The following is a 20,253-nucleotide window of genomic DNA, read 5'->3' as shown; positions in this document are numbered from 1 at the left end:
CAGTCTAATTGTTATGATATGTTAAACTGTATTCATGTTTACACAGAAACAGATCTCACTTAAGCAGTTTGCTCTACAGGCATAGTTGTGGTTCCTTATGCATACACCTAAAACCTTGTTGGCTGGGACTTCCTTTCAGTTTGAGCACAATGAAATGCTCTGTTTGGGAGCAAACAGTTTAAACGGAGAGCTATTACCAAACATCTACAATGTTCCCATTATGAAAGTGGTTCCACCATGGACTCTTCTACTATGTCACTGTTACAGGTGACAGCCTCACTGAGGCGCATCCAGACCCCTGTTTTCACAGACTAAAAGATCCTATTCTTTTAAAAACGCTTACCACTCTTCCTCTTGTATCGAGTTATGATACAGTAGGACACAATGTAGAGGACTGCAAACAGGAGGAAGCAAATCTGAAAAGACAAAATGTAAAATTAAAGTTTAGCCTAAGCTTAACTGCAGATAATATCCACCTCTCAGATATAAATGTTCATCTATGGCATTTTAGTGTAACATAAGTCTGTTGACACCAATTCAGCAAATGAATGAACAAAACTAAGATGGTGCAGAAATTACCAGTGTGAAGGATTATTAGGTAACCCCTGCCTCAGAACAAGCTGGATGGTCTTACAGAAAGATCACATCCCACATTCCCCCCTTCTACTGTGACAGCAACTTGTCTTTAACTAATGTTAGAAGGACCCACTTCAGCACTTTGCACCCTGTCAACATTGCACAACTCATCATGGCTGACTAGGGATTATGAGATGACTCAGGCGGGCACCAGGCATGTTGTGCATATTTCAGACAGAAAAACTGTCATAAAAAGAAACACCAAACCTGTTCAGTGTATCTGGGATGTTTAAGGTATTATACATATGATGGTGGGAGTAAAATGTGTTTTTCTTTACAGGGACAGTCCCATTCCAAATAAACGACAGCTGATATATTTACAAGCTACAAACTCTCTCATGACAGTGGCTCAAGCAAAACCATGACCACAAAGGCGCAAACCCAGTATTACACAGTATCAGGTGCACAGAGCTGATAAGTTGGCGCAGATACAACAGTCTAGGAGATAACTGCAAGTTACAAGCACACAAGTCAATGCAAATGCTGCTAGACTAGATATTACTTTGTTTTTCGCCAACAATTTGTAGTGGTCCACTTAGTAATGAAAAAGGAGAAGGTAATAACAAGTCAGGTGTCTTGTAAGCAGTGTGCAAGCAATCCCAACCAACTTAGTGACAGCATTTCACACCTAAATGACATACAAACTCAAGTTGGAGGTGAGAGAATTTTTTTCTAACGGAGGAACTCTTTAAGTTTGTGCATGATCTCCATAAAGAGTTCACAGTTTGTTTAATACAGCATATTTCTGTATATAGAAATGTTTGAAAGCCTGATAATGATGTTAGGGCTTTGCTTGCAGGTGGCATTGGAAAATGTAATGACACATCACCTCACCTTAACCCAAATACTCACAGTCATTCTATGTGTTTGGTGTAAACAAAGGAGTGACATTCTTTTGTTATAGATACTTAAAGGATGGGAAATACTGGAATAGTTTTCTAAAGTTGATGTCAATCAACAGCAAACCATTATGTCTATGAGTCATGTTCACCAACATTAGCCTTAACCCAGAGTAACCTTGACTGCAAAATGAGAAAAACCCAACAATATATATGACCCCACTGGTGCTTCTAGAAATCAACCCATAAGCTGTCTCTCCAAATAGATATTAACTTATATAGAGACATCATGCAATGGGATTTTAGATGAAGCATGTTGATATGGGATACTAAAAGTCAGGTGTAGAAAAATGCTTGGGACAAAATGTACAAGCTGAAGTTGAGATGTTGAGTCTGCCTGCTGAGACATCTGTTTCTATATTTCATTTCTGTCACGAGTAATCAAGATGGCCTACTCCAGATTTAGTGTCTCCTCTTGATCTTTCTCACTTATTTTTCTGAAACTGCACCCTAACAAACAATGTGGTTTCTGACATAGAGGATCATCTGCAACAGCAAATTTCAAGAAAGTTACTTATTATTGTCATATATACAGTCTCAGCCCAACAAGCACAAATGAGACAGCAAAAATACAGGTTGAACCATCTGTTCAGAAAAGACCATTATTTAGATTTATACTTTATACAGTATTTTTTTTTACTCATATCCTGTCCCACACTACACCAAGAAAATATGTCATAATTAAGGTTCCCATTGAAAAACACAACTCAGGTTTTTAGAATCATTCAGCTAGATAATCAAATCAGAAGTTATGGATATTTTAATAATAATTTTACAAAATCATTATATAATGATATAGACTTTAGTCTCACCTAAATCACTTCAGATTAAGCCTTAGACTTAAGTGTTTATGATGCTAATACTACCATGGCAGTGTAACTGTACACAGATCTGTAACTTCTGATAAATTGTCAGAAGTCTCCAGACTGTAGTTATCTTTCTTGAGACTATATGATTTTAATAGATACACTGAGTTGAACAGATATGCATCAACTTTGTGCAAGGAAAATATGGAATAAAATGAATGGTACCCAGACCTGAAAAATATACTGTACACACAAATATATAAAATAAAGATACTGAGGACAGGGGCAATTTTCCTACGACTTTGGAAGGCATATAAGTTTATTTCCAGTCTGTTCAAGTATGCCCAAATAATAAGTTACATAATCCAAGTACTAATGTAATTAACCAACTAGTTAATAGTAGTTAGCTAACGTTAACGTAAGCTAGCTAGCATTAACTTTGATGAGCGCACCCACTCGCGTTTTTATTTTACAATCAATTGGACAATAGCCTAGCTGTTAAATAAATATCACCAATTTTTGGTGCCTCAAACATTTCAGAATCATCATCGTTTAATTGTGCCGACGTAAACTGACAGCTGACGCTAAAGCTAGCTGCCTTTAACGTTACAGTGCAGCAGAGGACGTTATTAGCAGCTAGCCTCAACTAGCCGCTCACTTACGATGTACTCTCGGACTTGGCTGTGGAAATTCTGCTCTCTGATAGTGACATCGTCTTCTTCCATTCTTCATATTGCAAATGCAGTAAAAGCTACAGACTCGCTACATGCTAGCTCGTACGACTGACAACAACAAGTCAGGCGTCTCCCCCACCTCTCTGAAAACAGTCCTGACTGGGTAGAAGACAGTTTACATCGAGGGAAAACCGCTCCGTGCTAAAAACGCCCCAAAATAAAGCACGTCATCATTAGGCGTCAGCTCCTCGGCGTGCCCCGGATGGAAATGGTCACATGTTTGGGGGTCACATCACAAATATTGTCCTCATGGAGGTAAATGTGCGATCTAAGGTACTTCTGTGTCTCAAATAGGAAGCGACAGGTTTAATCTGTGCTTTGTTTCTGTTGCTCGTTTTCAACCTTCTGGATTTCAACAACGTTAGCTTGTGTGTTTTGAAAGAAAGGGAGCCGGTAAAGGTGAACGCCATCTAGCTCACGAAATCCAGAGGTCTATTATTTTCAAGACATGAAGGGAAAATGGAAACAGAACAGCAAAAAGAAGAAAGGAAATGCAGTATTAGAGAAGTACATGGTGGCAGTGGATGAGTTTGTTAAAAGTAAAAGTGGCACAGACGAAGCAGATAATGATCATGGGTTGAGATTTGTAAAAAAGAAAAGCAGAAAGGAGTTGCGTAAAGAAAAGCGAAAACTGAAAAAAGCTAAAATGAAAAGTCACTATGAAGGTAAAAAGACCCCTATATTACCCCTCCATAACGGTAATACCTCAGGGATAAGTGCTGAAAAACAACAGAAGAAGAAGAATATGGAGAAAGCAAAAAAAGAAAAATCCAAGTCACAGTTAAGTAAGGCCAGTGGTGCTCCTACAGAAACATCCACCAACTCTAAAACACCATCATCTTCAAAGAAAGGCAAGAAAATAAATAAGCTTCAGGAATCGAGACAAATGGCACTTATGGAAGCCAATGAACAAGAGGACAGAGAAATAAAGAAGCTAGAGCGGTGCCTGGGATTAAACAAGAGGAAAAACAAAAAAAGCCTTCCACAGTCCTTTGTGGCTGATGGACTTGATTATATTCTTGGAGTGCTTGACTCTGGCTCATCAGCTACAGGGATTTATGATGACGATGATGACATGGATGTGGCCAAAGAGAACTTTGAAAAGCTTGATGAGGACGACTTGCGGTCAGATGAAGATGAAGAACCAGAAGATGAGGTGGCAGGTGAAGATAGTGATGAAGACATGGGTTCATTGGATGATGAAAATGAGGGTGATGAGGAGGAGGAGGAGGAGGAGGATGAGGAGGAGGTGGAGGAGGAGGAGGAGGTGGAGGAGGATGAGGATGATGATGAGGAGGTGGAGGAGGATGATGATGTGGAGGAGGAAGCAGATGAGGAGGAGGAAATGGAGGATGAGGTAGATGATAGTGAAGCTGCAGACTCAGACAGTGAAAACGAAGGAGAAGAGGAGTCTGACACTCCTCATACAAAGACATCAGAATCTGTGAGTTCACAAACTTTAAATAAATATGTCATTACTGTCATAGCATTGACATCTTGTATGCTGTATAAGAGATCTAATTCTAAATTGCATCTTCCAATGTCTAGGTCTCCTCTGGGGCAGGTAAATATGTGCCGCCTCACCTGCGAAACATTGGAGATAATAAACGTAAAGCTGAGCTTGAAAAACTGAAAAGGAATGTGAAAGGCCTGGTGAACAGGTAACACGTTGATATATACATTAATTCCACACTTTTAAAGAAGATAATTTGATCCTATAACATCTGCAGACCATCATCGTCATGTATTATAATTTCAATAGTCAAGAGTGTGAAAATACTGCTATTCTTCTCAGTATGTACTCTTCTTCCACAGGTATAACAATGTACACATTTTGAGGTTGTAGGGCTACAACAAAATATAATTTAGTAAAAGTTTTTCATCTGTACAGTTTTAAAAATCATAAAATATTCTCCTTCACATTTTCCAGAAGAAAAACTACTTTGTGATTTGTCTAAAAGCCAAATATTAGTATATTTTAATTACAGTGGCAATAAAGAGAGACAGCAGCAGGTCCTCATATATCCTACAAATGAATGTCTCTTATTTTGCTTGATAAATGTCTTAATTTATTATCAGGCTTGTTAGTGGTTAATATTCTATGAATTGACTTGATTTGAGGTTTTGAGGTTAACCAGAAGGCCCATTAAACATTAGTCCTGCTGAAAAAACACTGACTTTCTGCCAAAGCATCAATAAATACATGCACAAAAAAATGTCTTGATCATCTCAGGTTTGTTTTGTTATAATTTAAACATGATTATTCACTCATGACTTATCAACTCTTACAGGCTGAGTGAGCCCAACATGGGATCTATAAGTAGCCAGCTAGAGGAGCTGTACATGAGTTACAGCAGGAAAGACATGAATGATACACTGACAGAGGTGCTGCTAACAGCGTGTGTCACTCCGACCCTGATGCCTGACAGACTACTGATGGAGCACATCCTGCTTGTCAGCATCCTTCATCATGCTGTTGGATTGGAGGTAAAGACACAAATTATACAGAGACACATGCTAACCAGACAGTCCTGGTTGTTTTCTTCTTTGTCTCTTTGTGTATTAAAAATAATAAACACTGACCTGGATCACTGATTAGGTTTTTAATTATTTTAAATTAATATCTAACACCTAGGTTTTACATATATTACCAGTCAAAGGTTTTAGAACACCCCAATTTTTCTATTGTTTTATTGAAATTCAAGCAGTTTATGTCCATTTAATAGCTTGAAATGTTACAAAGGTAAGTGGTGAAACCAAAAACTGAAACCCAAACTGAAAAATAATGTACATTTCAGATATATACAAAAATGTCTTTTTAGGGAACAAGAAGTAGATTACCAGCTTAAAGCTGTTCTGCAGCAATGGCAATGGCAGTTGATTAATCCTGGTCCTAGCAGTTCCTACAGGTGTCCCAACCTTTTTTTCTTTACTATGGTACCATAGCTGCATTTTTTGAACAGTATTGTACTGCAGATTGTAGTGTGTTGCTATACAAATATTGAGAACAAGACAGTTAACAGTGGAAGAGTGACAGAGCATCATAACACTTAAAAGTTCTAGGTAGGTAGGTCTTACCCGCAGAGAAATTGTGCAGTCAGTCAAGGTGTCAGTGAGTACAGTTTCCTTCACCATCAAAAGGCCCTCAGACACAGGGTGAAACTCTGCCAGTAGCAGGTCTGGCAAACCCAAAGCCACAACAGAATCAGAAAACAAGTTTCTGAGAGTCAACAGCTTGCATGATAGACGGCTCACAGGACAACAGCTTCAAGCAACGCTTAACAGTGGTCGTAGTAAGCGAGTCTCGGTTTCAAGAGGAGACTTCGAGCTGCAGGTTTGATAGGTTGAGTTGCAGCAAGAAAGCCATTGGTAAGACATCAGAATAAGAACAAGAGGCTTGTCTGGGACAAGAAAGATCAGACTTGAACCCCATCGAGATAGTTTGGGATGAACTGGACAGGAGAGTGAAAGCAAAGCTACTTACAAGTTCCAAACTTCTGCAAAATTCTGGGAAGAATATTTGATTTTCCTTGTAGAAAGAAACCCGTGAGTGTGTTCAGCTGTTAAAACTGCAAAAGGTGGCTACATTGATGAGGCAAAAGTTTAGAATCCATTTGTTTAATAAAGAGATTCTGTTATTTCTTTTTTTAACTTAGTTTGTTTATTTGTTCTATGTTTTTATTACAGAGTACAGTTTATAAAAAATATATATATAAAAAAGTAGGGTGTTCTAAAACCTTTGACGCTAGTGTATATGTGTATTTACAACTGACTTACATTTCCTTTTCATTAAATTCTTACTGACTTCACTGTTGGGATCTGGGCATACAGTAACAGTGCTAGATAAACACTTTATACTACTTTACAATGTAAAGTCACAAAGTCGTGTTCATCATGTTGTTATCTAGGTATTAATATATATATATCAAACAGTAACATGAAGTAAATGTTAATGTTTTGTCATTTTCCAGGTTGGAGCCCATTTTCTAGAAACAGTTGTGCAACAGTTTGACGAGCTGTATAAGAACCCAAGCGAAGGCAAAGAGTGTGACAACCTAGTTGCCATAGTTGCCCACCTCTATAACTTCCAGGTTGTGCATTCTGTCCTCATCTTCGATATCCTAAAACGTCTGGTGGGGACCTTTTCAGAGAGGGACATTGAATTGGTTTTGTTTGTGCTGAGAAATGTTGGCTTTGCTCTGAGGAAGGACGACGCTCTAGCTTTAAAGGAGCTCATCTCTGAAGCCCAACGCAAGGCCAGCGCCTTGGGCTCGAAGTTTAAGGATCAGACCAGGGTAGGACAAACAGAATTACTTCCTGCATTTAAATGGACAAACTTTTTAATTCAGTCATCTTTTTTTATGACAGGGATTCTTAATTTAAAAATTATAGTATTTCCTACAGCATTTTATAATGTATTTTGCAATTAGGTTCACATTTTGGAACATTTTTACTGTATTTACTATAATAGTAAATGATGTGTAAAAATGTCCTCAGGTGCGTTTTATGTTGGAGACTATGCTGGCTTTGAAGAATAATGATATGCGCAAGATCCCGGGATACAATCCAGAACCTGTGGAGAGACTAAGGAAGTTACAGAGGACTCTGGTGAGTGACTCTGGTGGAAATAACACTCATTTTCCAGTGAAAATAGATTTTCAGCATTTAGATTATAGATGTTAGTACTATATAGCAAGCTGTCTGTGATTACCTTAATCTTTCACCAGCGTTCATTTTTATAGTAAGGTCCAGTAGTACCACCAGGTGGCCTCAGAGCACCACTTTTGCACACATGGTGTTGCAGCTGCATGCAGCACAACCATCTTTACCATTGTCAGTTGTCAACTTTGGGATTGCAGGCATCCTTTTTTAGTACATTTCTGACTGATTCCTTGTGAATATGTTGCTCAGATCCACCGCAGTGCTGGAGGCAGTGACGTGAAACTGAGGGTCTCTCTGGAAAGTCTCCTGGCCGCAGATCAAGTTGGCCGCTGGTGGATCGTCGGCTCCTCGTGGAGTGGAGCGCCCATGATCAGCAAACAAGGGAACACGACTACAAAGCAGAATAGTGAAGAAGGACAGGTATGTTCCTGGAACCACAGAGTTGCAGTAGTGGACAGGTGTACAGTAGAAACCCCAGTACAGCGCTGCACTAAACATTTACGGTCAAAGGTTTTTTCAGGTAGAGAAAGCAGAGAATAATTCAATTTAATCATGTCTCATTTTTACTATACTATCACTGCGTTTTGAGTATTGAATTATTATACAGTTGATTTCAGATTGCATTCACTAAATATAAAATATAGACTCCACTGCAACACTAGACAATGTTTATGTTTTGAATGAGTTTGAAAAAGAAAACGACTTCAGAGGTTTACCAGGTCTAGTCAGTATAATTCAGTAATGTCAGCGATTTGATGCATTATAAACAGCATTTCTCAGATAATCCTTTCTCACTCAGTCACATTGTTTGATTTGTTTCAGTTTAGCACCAAGGTGTTAGAGCTCGCCAGGAAGCAGAGGATGAACACTGAAGTTCGAAGAAACATCTTCTGCGTGATTATGACCAGTGAAGACTACCTGGATGCATTTGAGAAACTGTTGAGGTGTGTTGTGGCTTAGTGCAAATATTTATCTTTACGCCAAGCTGGTTTAACAGATCTGGAAAAAATCAGTCATTTAAATTCTGAATCATCTCTAAGAGACCCAGTAAAATGGGGAACGTTTCAAACCCCCTTTTATTTGCTCTGTCTAAAGGATTGGCCTGAAGGACAAACAGGAGAGAGAGATTGTCCATGTTCTGATGGACTGCTGTCTGCAGGAGAAAACCTTCAATGCCTTTTACGCTGTACTGGGAGAGAAATTCTGCTCCCATGACCGTCGCTTCCAGGTACTCCAGCTATACTTGAACAAAAACAGAGTACAACTGTTCTTATTTAACTGACATTAAAGCATGGAAATAGTAACTCAACTTATAGCATTAATAAACATTCACTTAGTCACACCAGTTATGGATTTACAGAAGTTAGAGTCAAGTCACTGCACGTTTCATGATGAGAAAATGTTGTATTTTGGGATTAAATGATCTGCTTGATGTGTGTGACCACCCAGTTTCTAAAACTGTGTGTGAGCTGCGCGTGGCCTTAATTTCACCTCTTCAGTGTGGGAGCCTCTCACACCTCTCCCCTCTGATATTATTTGACTCAAACTGTGACTACAAACAATGGAGGCGAGACCACACTTCCTACTTTGCTGCCATTTAAATCACAAGTCCATATCAGAAACTGATGACCATTGTCCTCATCAAAGAGTTGGAATGAGGGCTGGTGGGAATGTTTGCTTTTCGCATGTAAACTGGATCTGGAGGAGAGGATCACCTGTGTGGAAAAGAAGGTTCCTGTTGTTTAGAGTTTCTACTACTGTTTCTGAGAATGTGTCCTCCTCATCAGTCAGTGCAGTTATACAAGCTTTCAATTTGATATCTTGTATTTTCATAGATGACCTTCCAGTTCAGCCTATGGGACAAGTTCAAAGAGCTGTCCAAGCTACCCAGCAGCACCTTTAACAACCTGGTCCTACTAGTTACACACTTCCTTCAGAGGAAGTGCCTTTCACTCTCCGTGCTCAAAGTAAGTGGTGGATTAAAGCTTTCACTATATTGCATTCATATATTCGATGTCATGAATCAATTGAACTACCTAATTTTTGAGGTCATCTCTCTCGTCATCTGTTGTAGGTAATAGAGTTTGGGGAACTGGATAAGCCCACAGTGCGCTTCTTGCGTCAGGTGCTGACTAAACTGCTAAAAGAATCTGAGGCCGAGGACCTAGCGAGCATATTTGGAAGGTGAGATCCGTGCTGTGGATACACTTCATTTTATTAGAGGTTTGGAGAAATAAACGTGTAAATTCTAAATAAGACATGCTAAAAAAAACGTCATGCATGCATGCAGTATTTTAACTGTTGGTCAGTGTTAACTTCCATTAGCCCACATCTTGTGAAACTACTCCCCTTTTACTGCATGGGAGTACGTGAACATCTGAAAATCAATGTCCCTCATTGTTTCCCATCCACCAGGATTTCAGGAATTCCAAAGCTAGGAATGCTGCGCGAGGGCTTGAAGCTTTTCATCAGCCACTTTCTGCTGAAGAATGCTCAGTCACAGGGACCAGCTGAGCAAGCAGCGACGCTTTCAGAGCGCGCTCAGGTCGCCACCAAAGCCATGGAGGCCAAAGAGGCCAAGCTCAAACTGTAAAACACACAAACATACAAGGAAGGCTTGTTGGAGTGGAGTGCTTCTTAAAACAAAGAACAAGAAACCTACAGTTTGATGATGTACATAATGTTTCAATGTCAGGATTCTCAAATCTGGAGAATCAGAAAGAAGCCTTCAAACTTACTGAAGTCTTAGTAGGACTAAACAGGACATCATGGTTGGACTTTATTAATGTGCAGCTACAGATTGTGATTGGATTTAATGACAATGTGATAGCAACACCTTGGATTAATTACATATTTCTTGCTTGTGCATTTGTTAAAAAAGGGGTAAAATTTTAAAAAGGATCGATCTCACCAGATTTATTTATATACATATGTTTTGCTGTGTAACATGTTTGTACCATTTGTTAAACATCAGTCATAAAAGCCCCAGTAAATCACAATAATATTGTGTAATACTTTGACTTAGACAAAGAAACCATTTTCTTCTGCAGGTGCTTTCATATCTTTGATTCCTTTATGTTTTTTCTGAGACCGCCCTCTTGGAGGCAGTGTATAGCAAGAGTTAATATCACAGCGGTCACACCTGCAACCATTCTTCGGGGTTTTACTGAGTCTATTTACCCTGGCACACAAAATAAAGCACATTATAATAAAGTCTTTTTCAGCCTTAAACACAACTGATTAGTGAATATTTGTTTTGTTTTGTTTTTTTGTTTTTTTTATTCTATTTGTTGATATTTCCACTTGGCTGCTGTGAGTGTTCACTGTTTACACACCCTGACGAAATGGCCCAGGACCTTGAATCTAGCTTATTCTGTTTGCTCGCTGACACCAGTATCTGCCTGCGTGGTTAACATAGCAGAGTCATTCTGTTACATTTGATACTTGCTCCTATTAATTGCTGTATCGTTCTATAGATGGAGGCCTGGCCTGAGGTCAGGAATGGGCCACCAAGGTCAGCCAGAGGAAATGTCCTCCACTAGTCCACAAACCACACAGTAGGCTGGTGCTGAAGGGAGTGTTGTAATTACAGGAATCATTTAGGATTCAGTGTTTTTGAGACACCTAAAGCACAGCCCTCCATTAAAACATGGACGCACAAAATGCAGTATATTTAATAGCAAATGATGCACAATACAGAGAGAGAGAGAGAGAACGTGGTGGATTCAGGTGGACATAATGGGATCAATAGGCTCAGCGCAGTCCATACACTGGCCATTGTCGGCAGCCGAAAACCAGACAGTTATCATCAGCTTTACCTGGTGTACTCTGGCTGGGCTTGACCCTCGGCTGAACTTTGATTTAGTCAGCTAAAGCTAAAGCAAACTGATGAAGATAACCAGCAGATCCTCCAGTAATCACACATAATCAGTCAAACCCAGCTATGGTTTAACACTGATGTCTGCAGGAACAATGAGAAGTAAAACTATTCTCAGGACTTCAGGTGTTTTCAGAAAAAAAAGTAACTGTTTTATAGGGAAAGCACAGGTGAGTCATTCAATTGTCCCAAGCAATGCTCAGTGATAACATTATAAAATAGAGACTGGACTGAAAGATAAACATATTACATAACAATAACATCCTGATGGGATGTCTGCACTGATATTTATTTTTCTTGAAAATGGTGGAGCTACAAAAAATTACCATAAAAAATCAATTTCTGTTATAATTTAAGAAATTATCTCATTGGAAGCTCAGGTCGTTCTTGCATCTTGTGTCAAATCCAATGTTTGCTTAAAAACCAAAATAAAGCAGAAACCAGAAGAAACATATAGACTGTGAAGCAAAAACTATATTAGCTCGTATTTAAGAGTCTATAAAATAATATTTAGCGAGTTCTGTAGGCTAAAAGAGTTGGAAATGATTTCAACCCTGAAAATCGTGCTTGTGCAGCCAAGTCGTCGCCGTTTAAGGTTTATTAATTCCAGTCTATTGCTAGTGTGGTGCGAAATGTTTCCTCCGTCCGTCCGTCTGTCTGCCTACTTGCTGTTTGCTCTCACTGCACGTTTGCACGGATCCGACAGCTCTATTAACAGTAATTCCCATGACCCGACCTGTCAGAGCAAGGAGAAAAACACGAGGCTGTGTGCGCGTCCGGGGCTGAAACGCTGCGCGTAAAAGACAGATCCACAATAGTGGATCGGCACAAACACAAAGCCTGCAGCTGAGTTTTATAGAAAAGCATTTTTATTTCACATTTGTTGCACCAAGAGAGACGCTAAACAATAATTTAGCATGCACTGGTATGACCATTTCTATAAATACAGTATAGAAAAATAAACATAAGGGTTTTTTTTTTTTCCAACATGATATCACACATTACGGACGTATCACACCACAAGGAACAAAACAAGACAAATGACAGCAGGCTATTTACTGTGCGGGAAGTTGGATATTACTGAAAGACTATTGCTGATAAATTAGCCATCACAGCAGAGACAGATTGCAAAGTCCGGAGCCAGTTTACAGCGGTTTGCATATAAACCATGCAACATGTCACAGTTTACCTAAAGCCGAGTGAGTGATGCTCATGTTTTATTACATCCTGCTTTTATTGCTTGTTTTGTATGATATGAGGGTCGTTTATTCTTGACCCAAATTTTAAATTTGTCAAAACAAAACAAAACAAAACAAATGCTGGATAATTCCATGTACGTGGTTAGAGGTTGGATTACATGCAACTGCATTTTTCTAGAGAAAATCCCCCATAGTTTTTATACATGGCCCTCGTCACCATCAGCTTCAAGGCTGCGGACTGATGTCACTGGTGTGATTCCTCTCGTCGTCTGAAGAGCAGTCCGACGAGTTGTACAGAAAATTGTCGCCTTCGTCATCGTCACTGTCCCTGTAGTCTCTTATCCTGCCGTTTTTTGAGCCAGCCTTACTGTGATAATCCGACTGTTCCAGTCCGTCAGATTTCTCCTGGCCGCTCTTGGTGCCCTTTTGCTTCTCGGCCTCCTGGGCGGCCTGCTCTTTGGCCTTCTTACTTCTCTTCCACTTCATGCGTCTGTTCTGGAACCAGATTTTGACCTGAATAAGGGAAATAGTTTATTTTGATTTAGTTGAATTTCAAAAATTCACAGTAAACTATCACATTGCCCCCGTGAATTAAGACGCGTACCACAACGCTTAACCTCTGGTTCCCTACAGACTGGGGATCATTTCCTAATTCTCCTTCTCATCTCCTTCATTTAATCCTACACTCTCTACAGTGTACTTTCAGATAAAGGCTTACAACTAGCCCAGAATAATTAAAAGTAACAAAATGAAGGAGACTAACTGTGCGTTAAGTGTGCGTAAAGATTGCGAGAAGGTCACCTGACATTGACTATTTCGCACTGAAATTAAACCAACAAGGTTATTTGATTAAGAACCGTTTTAAAAAGTCCAAAATAAAAAATACAACGTTTAAGAGGAATGCTGTTTCAGTATCATTTCAAATGTGTTTATTTCACATTAAAACAATGCAAATGGCGTTTTCCTTCGCCAGGTACTATTTTTGTAGCGTGAATTCTTAACTATAATAAACGATATATGACATAGAGAAGAGATAATTCAGGCTACCTGAGTTTCTGTCAGCATGAGGGACGTGGCCACTTCAAAGCGCTTCGGTCGTGACAGATACTTGTTCAGTTTGAACTGATGCTCCAGCTCCAGCAGCTGCTGACTTGTGAATGCAGTTCGTGGTCTTCTGCACTTGCCAATCAAGTTGGACTGTGCCTGGGCTGAAAGAACAAAAACAATAAGAATAAACAAAACAATAAGAATAAACAAAACAATAAGAATAAACAAAACAATAAGAATAAACAAAACAATAAGAATCCCAATGAAGAAAACTGAGTTTTTCAATAATCCTGAATGGTACCTGACAAATGGAAGGCTATTTCAATTGTGTGGTTATTGCCAAAAACAAAAGTGAGATTATGATTCATTTAGTTCAAACTTGTAAACCTTCTGTTGTTATTGTATAATTAAATCTAATTATCCACATCTATGTGCTCTCTGTTTAAACAACACGGTCGTCCACATAGGAATATGTCCACAGAGAAGCTATTTGCCACTTCGTTTTGACCAAATCTGTTAAAACGAGCAGAAACAAAAAAGGCAGTATCTGGTGAGCAAATAACATGTCGGCTGTGGGTTTCACGCTCCTCTGCCACTTTCCCACTGTCCATTATCTGTCCATTTTAGTTCCTGTCAGAAAGACCCTCAGTGATCCGCTGGTGATAATATGTGAGGTAAAAGCTGACATCATATAAAGTAAAATGAGTATACCTGTGACATTAGTACAGGTAACAGATGTTGTCCTAAAGCAGCATCATGTAGGCCCACGTTATTTTAGGTTATTTACAATTAAAGTTTTTTTGTTTATTTATAACATATAGCAATGTTTTTGGGGTACCATCAAACAGAACAGATCACTCTGCGTCTAGACACAGCCGTAATATATATTTATAAATATCTTTACAGTAAAAATGGCAGAAAATGTTGTGGAGAAACAGTTACTCACAGCTGAAGTCAGACATTTTGGGAAGCATCATTCCGGCTGTGGAGACCCGGAGCCAGTGGTCCAGCTGGAACGTGCTGGCTGTCAGTTTGATGGGATCACTGGTGTGGTGGTGATGGGAGCCGTGTGGATAGGAGTAGGAAAGGGCAGGGAGTTGGCCTGTGAGGGCAGCAGCGGAGTAGGTGTACATGGGATGGCCGTAAAGAGCCTGTGCAGGGATCCCTGCGGTACTCTGCGGATGTAATCCAACCATGCTGTGCGGATTGTTGAGGAAACCCGGTTTAGGTATCAGGCCGCAGGTAGAAATCCTCGGTGGAGACGGCGTCTCGGTGCGTAAAGAGTCGGCGCTAGTGGTCAGCTCCGGGGCTCCCACACCTCCAGAGGACGGAATGGAGGAGGACGAAGACAGAGAAGTCACAAGCGCGAGGGGAGACGTCTGCACCTTGGGTGTATCGACTGCTAAAAGCGCGTCAATGCGAAAGTTTTTGGATTTCTCCATTTGGGTCCCCGGTACGCGTCCTTTTCGTCTCTGCTGCCGTGAACGAGGGAGAAGTCCGTGTTCCCACCTCTCAAAAGTAATGTTATGGTCCGGAGTGTGAAAGAGGAGCTCAGTGTGACACTTAATCCCTGTCAGATGGAGGCGATTGGTGCAACCGTCTCACTGGGGGTTGTCCCAAGCTTTGCATCTGACCCAACAACGCCTCTCTGCTCTAATCACTGTAAAGCACGATGTTGGCTGCATTATTGGTTTCATAAAATATTGCTGTTATAGGAAAATGTCGTTTGAAAAAGTTGCTGCTCTGCTGTAACTTAATTTTTTCCCTATAAATACAGTATGCCATTCATTAACAGGGGTTGTACTGAGGAAATATTTTCAAGGGGAATAATTCGTTTGCAGTTTGGGGGGGTTGCCTGTGTACGCAGGTGCATGTGTTATAAACTAAATATCCAGATTCGGAATAACATAAAATTATGCAACATTATTTTAAGTTGTATTTATTTTTAATTTTTTTCAATCTTCCCTCCTGCAAGTCCAGAAATTTTGTGTGTCCTGTGTGAGCGGTTTTGGGTTCACCTGAGGTTTGGAGATGAGCAAACGTTACTGTTAAACTTGAAAAACGTACATATCACATATGTATGAAACAAATATGATATAACAAACAATGTTAAAGGGTCTCCATCAGTGTAGAACAGAGTTTTCATGTAGGGTCATCAGGCCTATCTTCTATCTGTTGCTGAATTCAGATGGCAGCTTAAATAAATATATAGGCTGTTAAAAATGAAAGCATGCGCAAAAATGACTCTGTTCAGCCGAAGCACCCTGAGTGCCCAACAGGGAAATTGAAGTAAAAGCCCTCCGTCTGTCGCTGCGCAAGCCTGAAGGTGACAGACGCTGAGAGCTGGGTTCCACCCTCACTTCTCCCAACATCATCTTATCAGCAAACCTGATTTTATTTTTTTTTTTTTTTCCTTTGTAATACTGAAAAATAACGCCTGTGTTTTTTCTTACCAAGTCAAATCTAGGCTGACGCACTGGTCTGGGTGGACACTTTCCAGGAAACGACGTGGACAACTGTCGAAATATGACACATTTGGACACAAAGCGTGAACAAAGCGAGCAAATAACATTTTGTAATTGAATCCCCTGAACAGTGATGAGCAGAAAGAGGAGAGAGAGAGAGAGAGAGAGAGAGGGGCCCGTGGCTCCGGGTGACTTCCGTCTAATAAGCCACTTAAACTTAATGGAAGACGGGGTCAAAATGAGAATTATTGACACCCGTTGCCCTTAACCTGTCTACCAATAAAGCTGATTAGTTTTTGTCAATTCATCAGCTAACCGCGCTCCTGGGACGTTTATTTGCTCGGGGGAAATCAACAAGTCACCGGGTAGTTTTCAGGTAAAGGATCGCCATTTAATTGTGGCCCTTGATGATCATGACCAATTACAGAATGATAACGGGAAGATTGATGTGGGTGGGGAGCGAGGGGGCCCTGCATGGAGAGAGAGAGAGAGAGAGAGAGAGAGAGAGAGTCAGTTCAGCAGTGGGCTGTGCTTTCATAGCAAACGTTCACACTTATTTAATGGGAAGAATTATGGCGCATAAATTATTAAATTGAGATGTTTCCAATATTTTCGACAGTGTTAGAATTTGTCCTCGTTGTTCTTGAAATGAGCATTTTTCAGTATAAATGATTGGATCCGACGTGGCTGTTTTAAAATGGCTAAATAAACACCCTGACCTCCACACGTCAGTGTTTTTCTATTTTTCTCAACAATTAAACACGTCCTAACATCTTGATCATCATTATAACAGCGGGGACTCTTTACCGCCGCACACCCGGGCTGCACCTTGTCCTCACCGCGGGTTTAATTTCATTAAGGGCCCCGCATGAATATTTCTATTAAAGCAGCGGTGAAATATAGAGCCATTTAGTATTGGCCTTCACCGATCACCCAGATTTATCGCCCCTTTTCATCACATCTAGGAGAGAGAAAATTAATAAGGCTCCCAGGATGGAACCGGACCCTAAAACCTTGGTCTTTCCTGAAAGCTGTTAATTTGTTCCGTAATTACTTTCACAATTAACTAAAATACAAATCAAAGTGACACATCGAGATAGTTTATATATTAATTACGTTTGGTAAATGTGTTCATTATAAAAAGCCAATTTAAAGGGACCTCACACTGTCTCTTTTATTGCAATAAATACCTCGTGTTCATTTGGCACAAATGGCTGCTGCCCTGAACATTTGCGGCTCGCAATATTTTTTTTTTTTTCCTATTTTTTGATTTCAGGATGCTTAATTCCTGTTAGAGAATAATGTCGATATCACAACTTCAATTGAAGAACAATAATCAATAAATAATCTATCTCCGACGTGTTATCAATGTACTTTGAATAGAGACTCTACCTGAGTCCCCTTCAACATGGTGTCTACAGTATGCTGATAAATATATATTTATATATTTATTTACATAGACATATTTCTATACATAGGCCCAGTCAGATCTTATTGATGAAACCATTTGCCCGCTCATGCTCTAAAAGCCTTTATTCGTTCAGCCAATAAAAAAGCTCGTTGATATAAGACATCAGTTTGTTGACAAAATATATGAAGAATTAATAATATAATTGCAACTTATTTTGCTATAAAATTATAGCAGGGCCTTTGTCTCCTATTAAAACAAGTCAAAGCCATTCTAGTAGCTATCTAATGTCTAAGTATATGGAGGAATACAAAGACAAGAAAATCCTAAAGAAGGCACACATTTAACACAAATGTAATTTCTTTAATGGCACTAGTCTATTAAGTGTGGAGAATCCTGTTGCTTTCGCATTTAATTGGATTTGTTATTCCCAGCATCTTAAAAAATTGTGTCAAACATCTCACTTTTAACTCAGCATTTATTGTGCATCATTCCTATACATGATCCTACTTCTCCAAAGTGCTAAATGAAACTTCTACACCAAATACATGTAAATTTTACAACATAACACATAACTACCCTAAATTATCAAGTGATGAGGTGGTGAGGCTGTTGCTCTTTGCTTATTGCAACAAGTATCAATATGCTCAATGGAGGGACAACAACCAACTGGAGGGTAGTGAAGTAAAAGTTATTATATTTATTGTTTGTTGTTTGTTTCTCTGAGCTTTTGTGTTGGATGGTGTTTGTTTGTTAATTTTATAAATATGTTGGACTATTTAATTATTTAACATAATCGCTATACTCATTGTTACCATGTGTACAATGGTTCTATAACATTTTTCTGCACAAATGTACATGCTTAACAATCATAACTACAAAAAGCCAAAGCAGTAAAACACTGTGTTAACATATTTATATCACATCTTTTATTCCATCATATTATAACATGATTGGTGAGAAGGTGAAAAGTTGAAGTAGCTGAAGTTACTTTTACTTTTATGCGAGAGATTCAAAGTTTTATCTCATAGAGATTAAAACAAATAACTTCCCAAAATCATCTGAATAAAGATACAATCAGCAAAGATAGAATAAGAAAGCAGTTTATAGCAAAGCCTTACTGCAGCAGAGAGCATGTATTTAACACCGGTATAACAGTAACGCAGAGAATCCAAGATTTTTAGTTAACTCTCATTAACAGAAAAGTAATGACCTCATTCATACGCAAATGTCTATTAGTCAAATAAATTATAATTACAGATCATGCAGTATAGGCAAAACAAAAAAGCTGTCACTGTGCTATGTTGGTGGCTAAAATCTGGCTGATATTTTTCAGAAATATTGTTATTGTTAGAAATATGTGCTAGCACTAATTGCAGCTAACATAAAATGTCAAAACTTGTGTTAACCGCAAAAAACATAGACAAATAACTCAATACAATGTCAATGCCACAAATAATTTGAAGTATGTGTTTGCTTAGCTCCACTTTTCTCCAGACATTTTTTGGTCTCTCTCTTTGATTGTAGCCAGGAGAGAATATTTTTTTTGTCTAGGCCATGGTCTTGATGGGGACTCTCCACATGCAATTACAAGTAAAGATGTTTTTCACATGAAAAGTTATAAGTTAATAAACCTTGCAGGCATCAATGGAAGAAAATATGGTAAATTCTTGTCCATGTTCATTTACTAATATTAAAATTAAAATCTTTTAAGACAAACAAGAGTAGTTGCATTTCCATGATGGGTAAACTCCTTCTATGTTTAAAAACTTCAGAACAGCAAAGTCACTATGTAAGCCGGTTATTTTGCCTATTTTAAATATTTGCTTCCCTTATTTTGGGTATTGATTTATTGGTTGCTTGTTTTTTCCTTCTGCTGTAATGATCCTAAACAATTTGTGATTTGTGCCACTGCAGTAAAGAAGGGGGCACCCCAATAAAAGATGTCTCAGCAGTGTCACTAATAATGCCCATGCAGTTGCTGGTTGCCTGTAACCTTCCAATGAGTTTTCAGTAGCAGTAGTAGGTTTTCAATGTTTCAATGGGACACCAACATGGTAGGATTGTATGTGTCATTATATACATGAAAGTGAGTTCATGAAACTGTGTGATTGTATGTGAGGACATAAACTTCATGCTGTTGCACAAGCTCTGATTTATATCTGTCCGGGGGAGACGTCTTATCGGTCTCAACTTCATTCTGCAGCCTGACAATGTCCCAGACAAACAGCCAATGTTCAGGGACAAAACCTATGAGTCAGCCACAAGACACTAAAACTGTAGAGCATGACAAGTTCTTTAACATGCTTGAAACGACTTACTTCTGCTGCTTTTTATATATTATTGTCTGAGTAGATGTTACTAATGGGTACATGTAGGTTACATCTTAATTTCTTTTCTTTTTTTTTTTTAGCTCCATGTTCTCTACTTACGACTGATCCATTTCAGTGTTCACATTTGACTCAGGTGGGCAGGGGTTTGAGGCAAATAGTGGCATAATAAAATACATCAGGTACAAAC

The 20,253-nt window shown here is 39.1% G+C and overlaps 3 protein-coding genes across 4 annotated transcripts in view; 1 reads left to right on the top strand and 2 right to left on the bottom strand.

The window, feature by feature from the left end:
* The window catches only part of lmbr1 (limb development membrane protein 1), a 31,304-nt gene extending 28,105 nt beyond the window's left edge, over positions 1-3,199 (bottom strand). The window contains exons 1-2 of the mRNA XM_026362855.2: positions 3,004-3,199; positions 344-416 (exon numbers count right to left, since the gene is read on the bottom strand). Coding sequence (XP_026218640.1) covers positions 344-416; positions 3,004-3,066 — 136 coding nt within the window. The 5' untranslated portion in view covers positions 3,067-3,199. The remainder of the gene's footprint in view (positions 1-343; positions 417-3,003) is intronic.
* A 60-nt stretch (positions 3,200-3,259) lies between these two features.
* Positions 3,260-10,973, top strand: nom1 (nucleolar protein with MIF4G domain 1). 2 transcript variants are annotated; one of them, XM_026364077.1, is made up of 12 exons: positions 3,260-3,330; positions 3,417-4,519; positions 4,624-4,736; positions 5,367-5,562; positions 7,047-7,370; positions 7,573-7,683; positions 7,987-8,157; positions 8,560-8,681; positions 8,833-8,965; positions 9,573-9,704; positions 9,812-9,921; positions 10,153-10,330. In XM_026364077.1, the coding sequence occupies exons 2-12, from the start codon at positions 3,524-3,526 to the stop codon at positions 10,328-10,330; spliced, it is 2,586 nt and encodes an 861-aa protein (XP_026219862.1). In that variant the 5' UTR covers positions 3,260-3,330; positions 3,417-3,523. The 2 variants fall into 2 exon arrangements, with proteins under 2 accessions (XP_026219862.1, XP_026219863.1); XM_026364078.2 differs by having other exon boundaries at positions 3,279-4,519; positions 10,153-10,973.
* A 1,965-nt stretch (positions 10,974-12,938) lies between these two features.
* mnx1 (motor neuron and pancreas homeobox 1) lies at positions 12,939-15,322 on the bottom strand. Its single transcript, XM_026363623.1, has 3 exons — positions 14,807-15,322; positions 13,861-14,021; positions 12,939-13,326 (listed from the first exon to the last, which is right to left on the bottom strand). Exons 1-3 carry the CDS (start codon positions 15,300-15,302, stop codon positions 13,039-13,041), a joined length of 945 nt encoding a protein of 314 aa, XP_026219408.1. The 5' UTR covers positions 15,303-15,322; the 3' UTR covers positions 12,939-13,038.
* Positions 15,323-20,253: the final 4,931 nt, after the last annotated feature.

The sequence above is a fragment of the Anabas testudineus genome, chromosome 2 (assembly GCF_900324465.2).
Source record: "Anabas testudineus chromosome 2, fAnaTes1.2, whole genome shotgun sequence".
In the NCBI taxonomy this organism is placed as follows: domain Eukaryota; kingdom Metazoa; phylum Chordata; class Actinopteri; order Anabantiformes; family Anabantidae; genus Anabas; species Anabas testudineus.
The sequence above is the reverse complement of the archived record's forward strand: the minus strand, read 5'-3'. Positions and strand labels throughout refer to the sequence as shown.

What these genes read in the sequence shown, in the direction of transcription:
- nom1 (XM_026364078.2), top strand. Translation starts at nt 3,524, where the DNA reads ATGAAGGGAAAATGGAAACAGAACAGCAAAAAGAAGAAAGGAAATGCA. An exon ending in ATACAAAGACATCAGAATCT is followed by an intron (nt 4,520 to 4,623) that starts GTGAGTTCACAA and finishes TCCAATGTCTAG; the next exon opens with GTCTCCTCTGGGGCAGGTAA. An exon ending in ATCATGCTGTTGGATTGGAG is followed by an intron (nt 5,563 to 7,046) that starts GTAAAGACACAA and finishes GTCATTTTCCAG; the next exon opens with GTTGGAGCCCATTTTCTAGA.
- mnx1 (XM_026363623.1), bottom strand. Translation starts at nt 15,302, where the DNA reads ATGGAGAAATCCAAAAACTTTCGCATTGACGCGCTTTTAGCAGTCGAT. An exon ending in CAAAATGTCTGACTTCAGCT is followed by an intron (nt 14,022 to 14,806) that starts GTGAGTAACTGT and finishes TTGTTCTTTCAG; the next exon opens with CCCAGGCACAGTCCAACTTG. An exon ending in TCATGCTGACAGAAACTCAG is followed by an intron (nt 13,327 to 13,860) that starts GTAGCCTGAATT and finishes TCCCTTATTCAG; the next exon opens with GTCAAAATCTGGTTCCAGAA.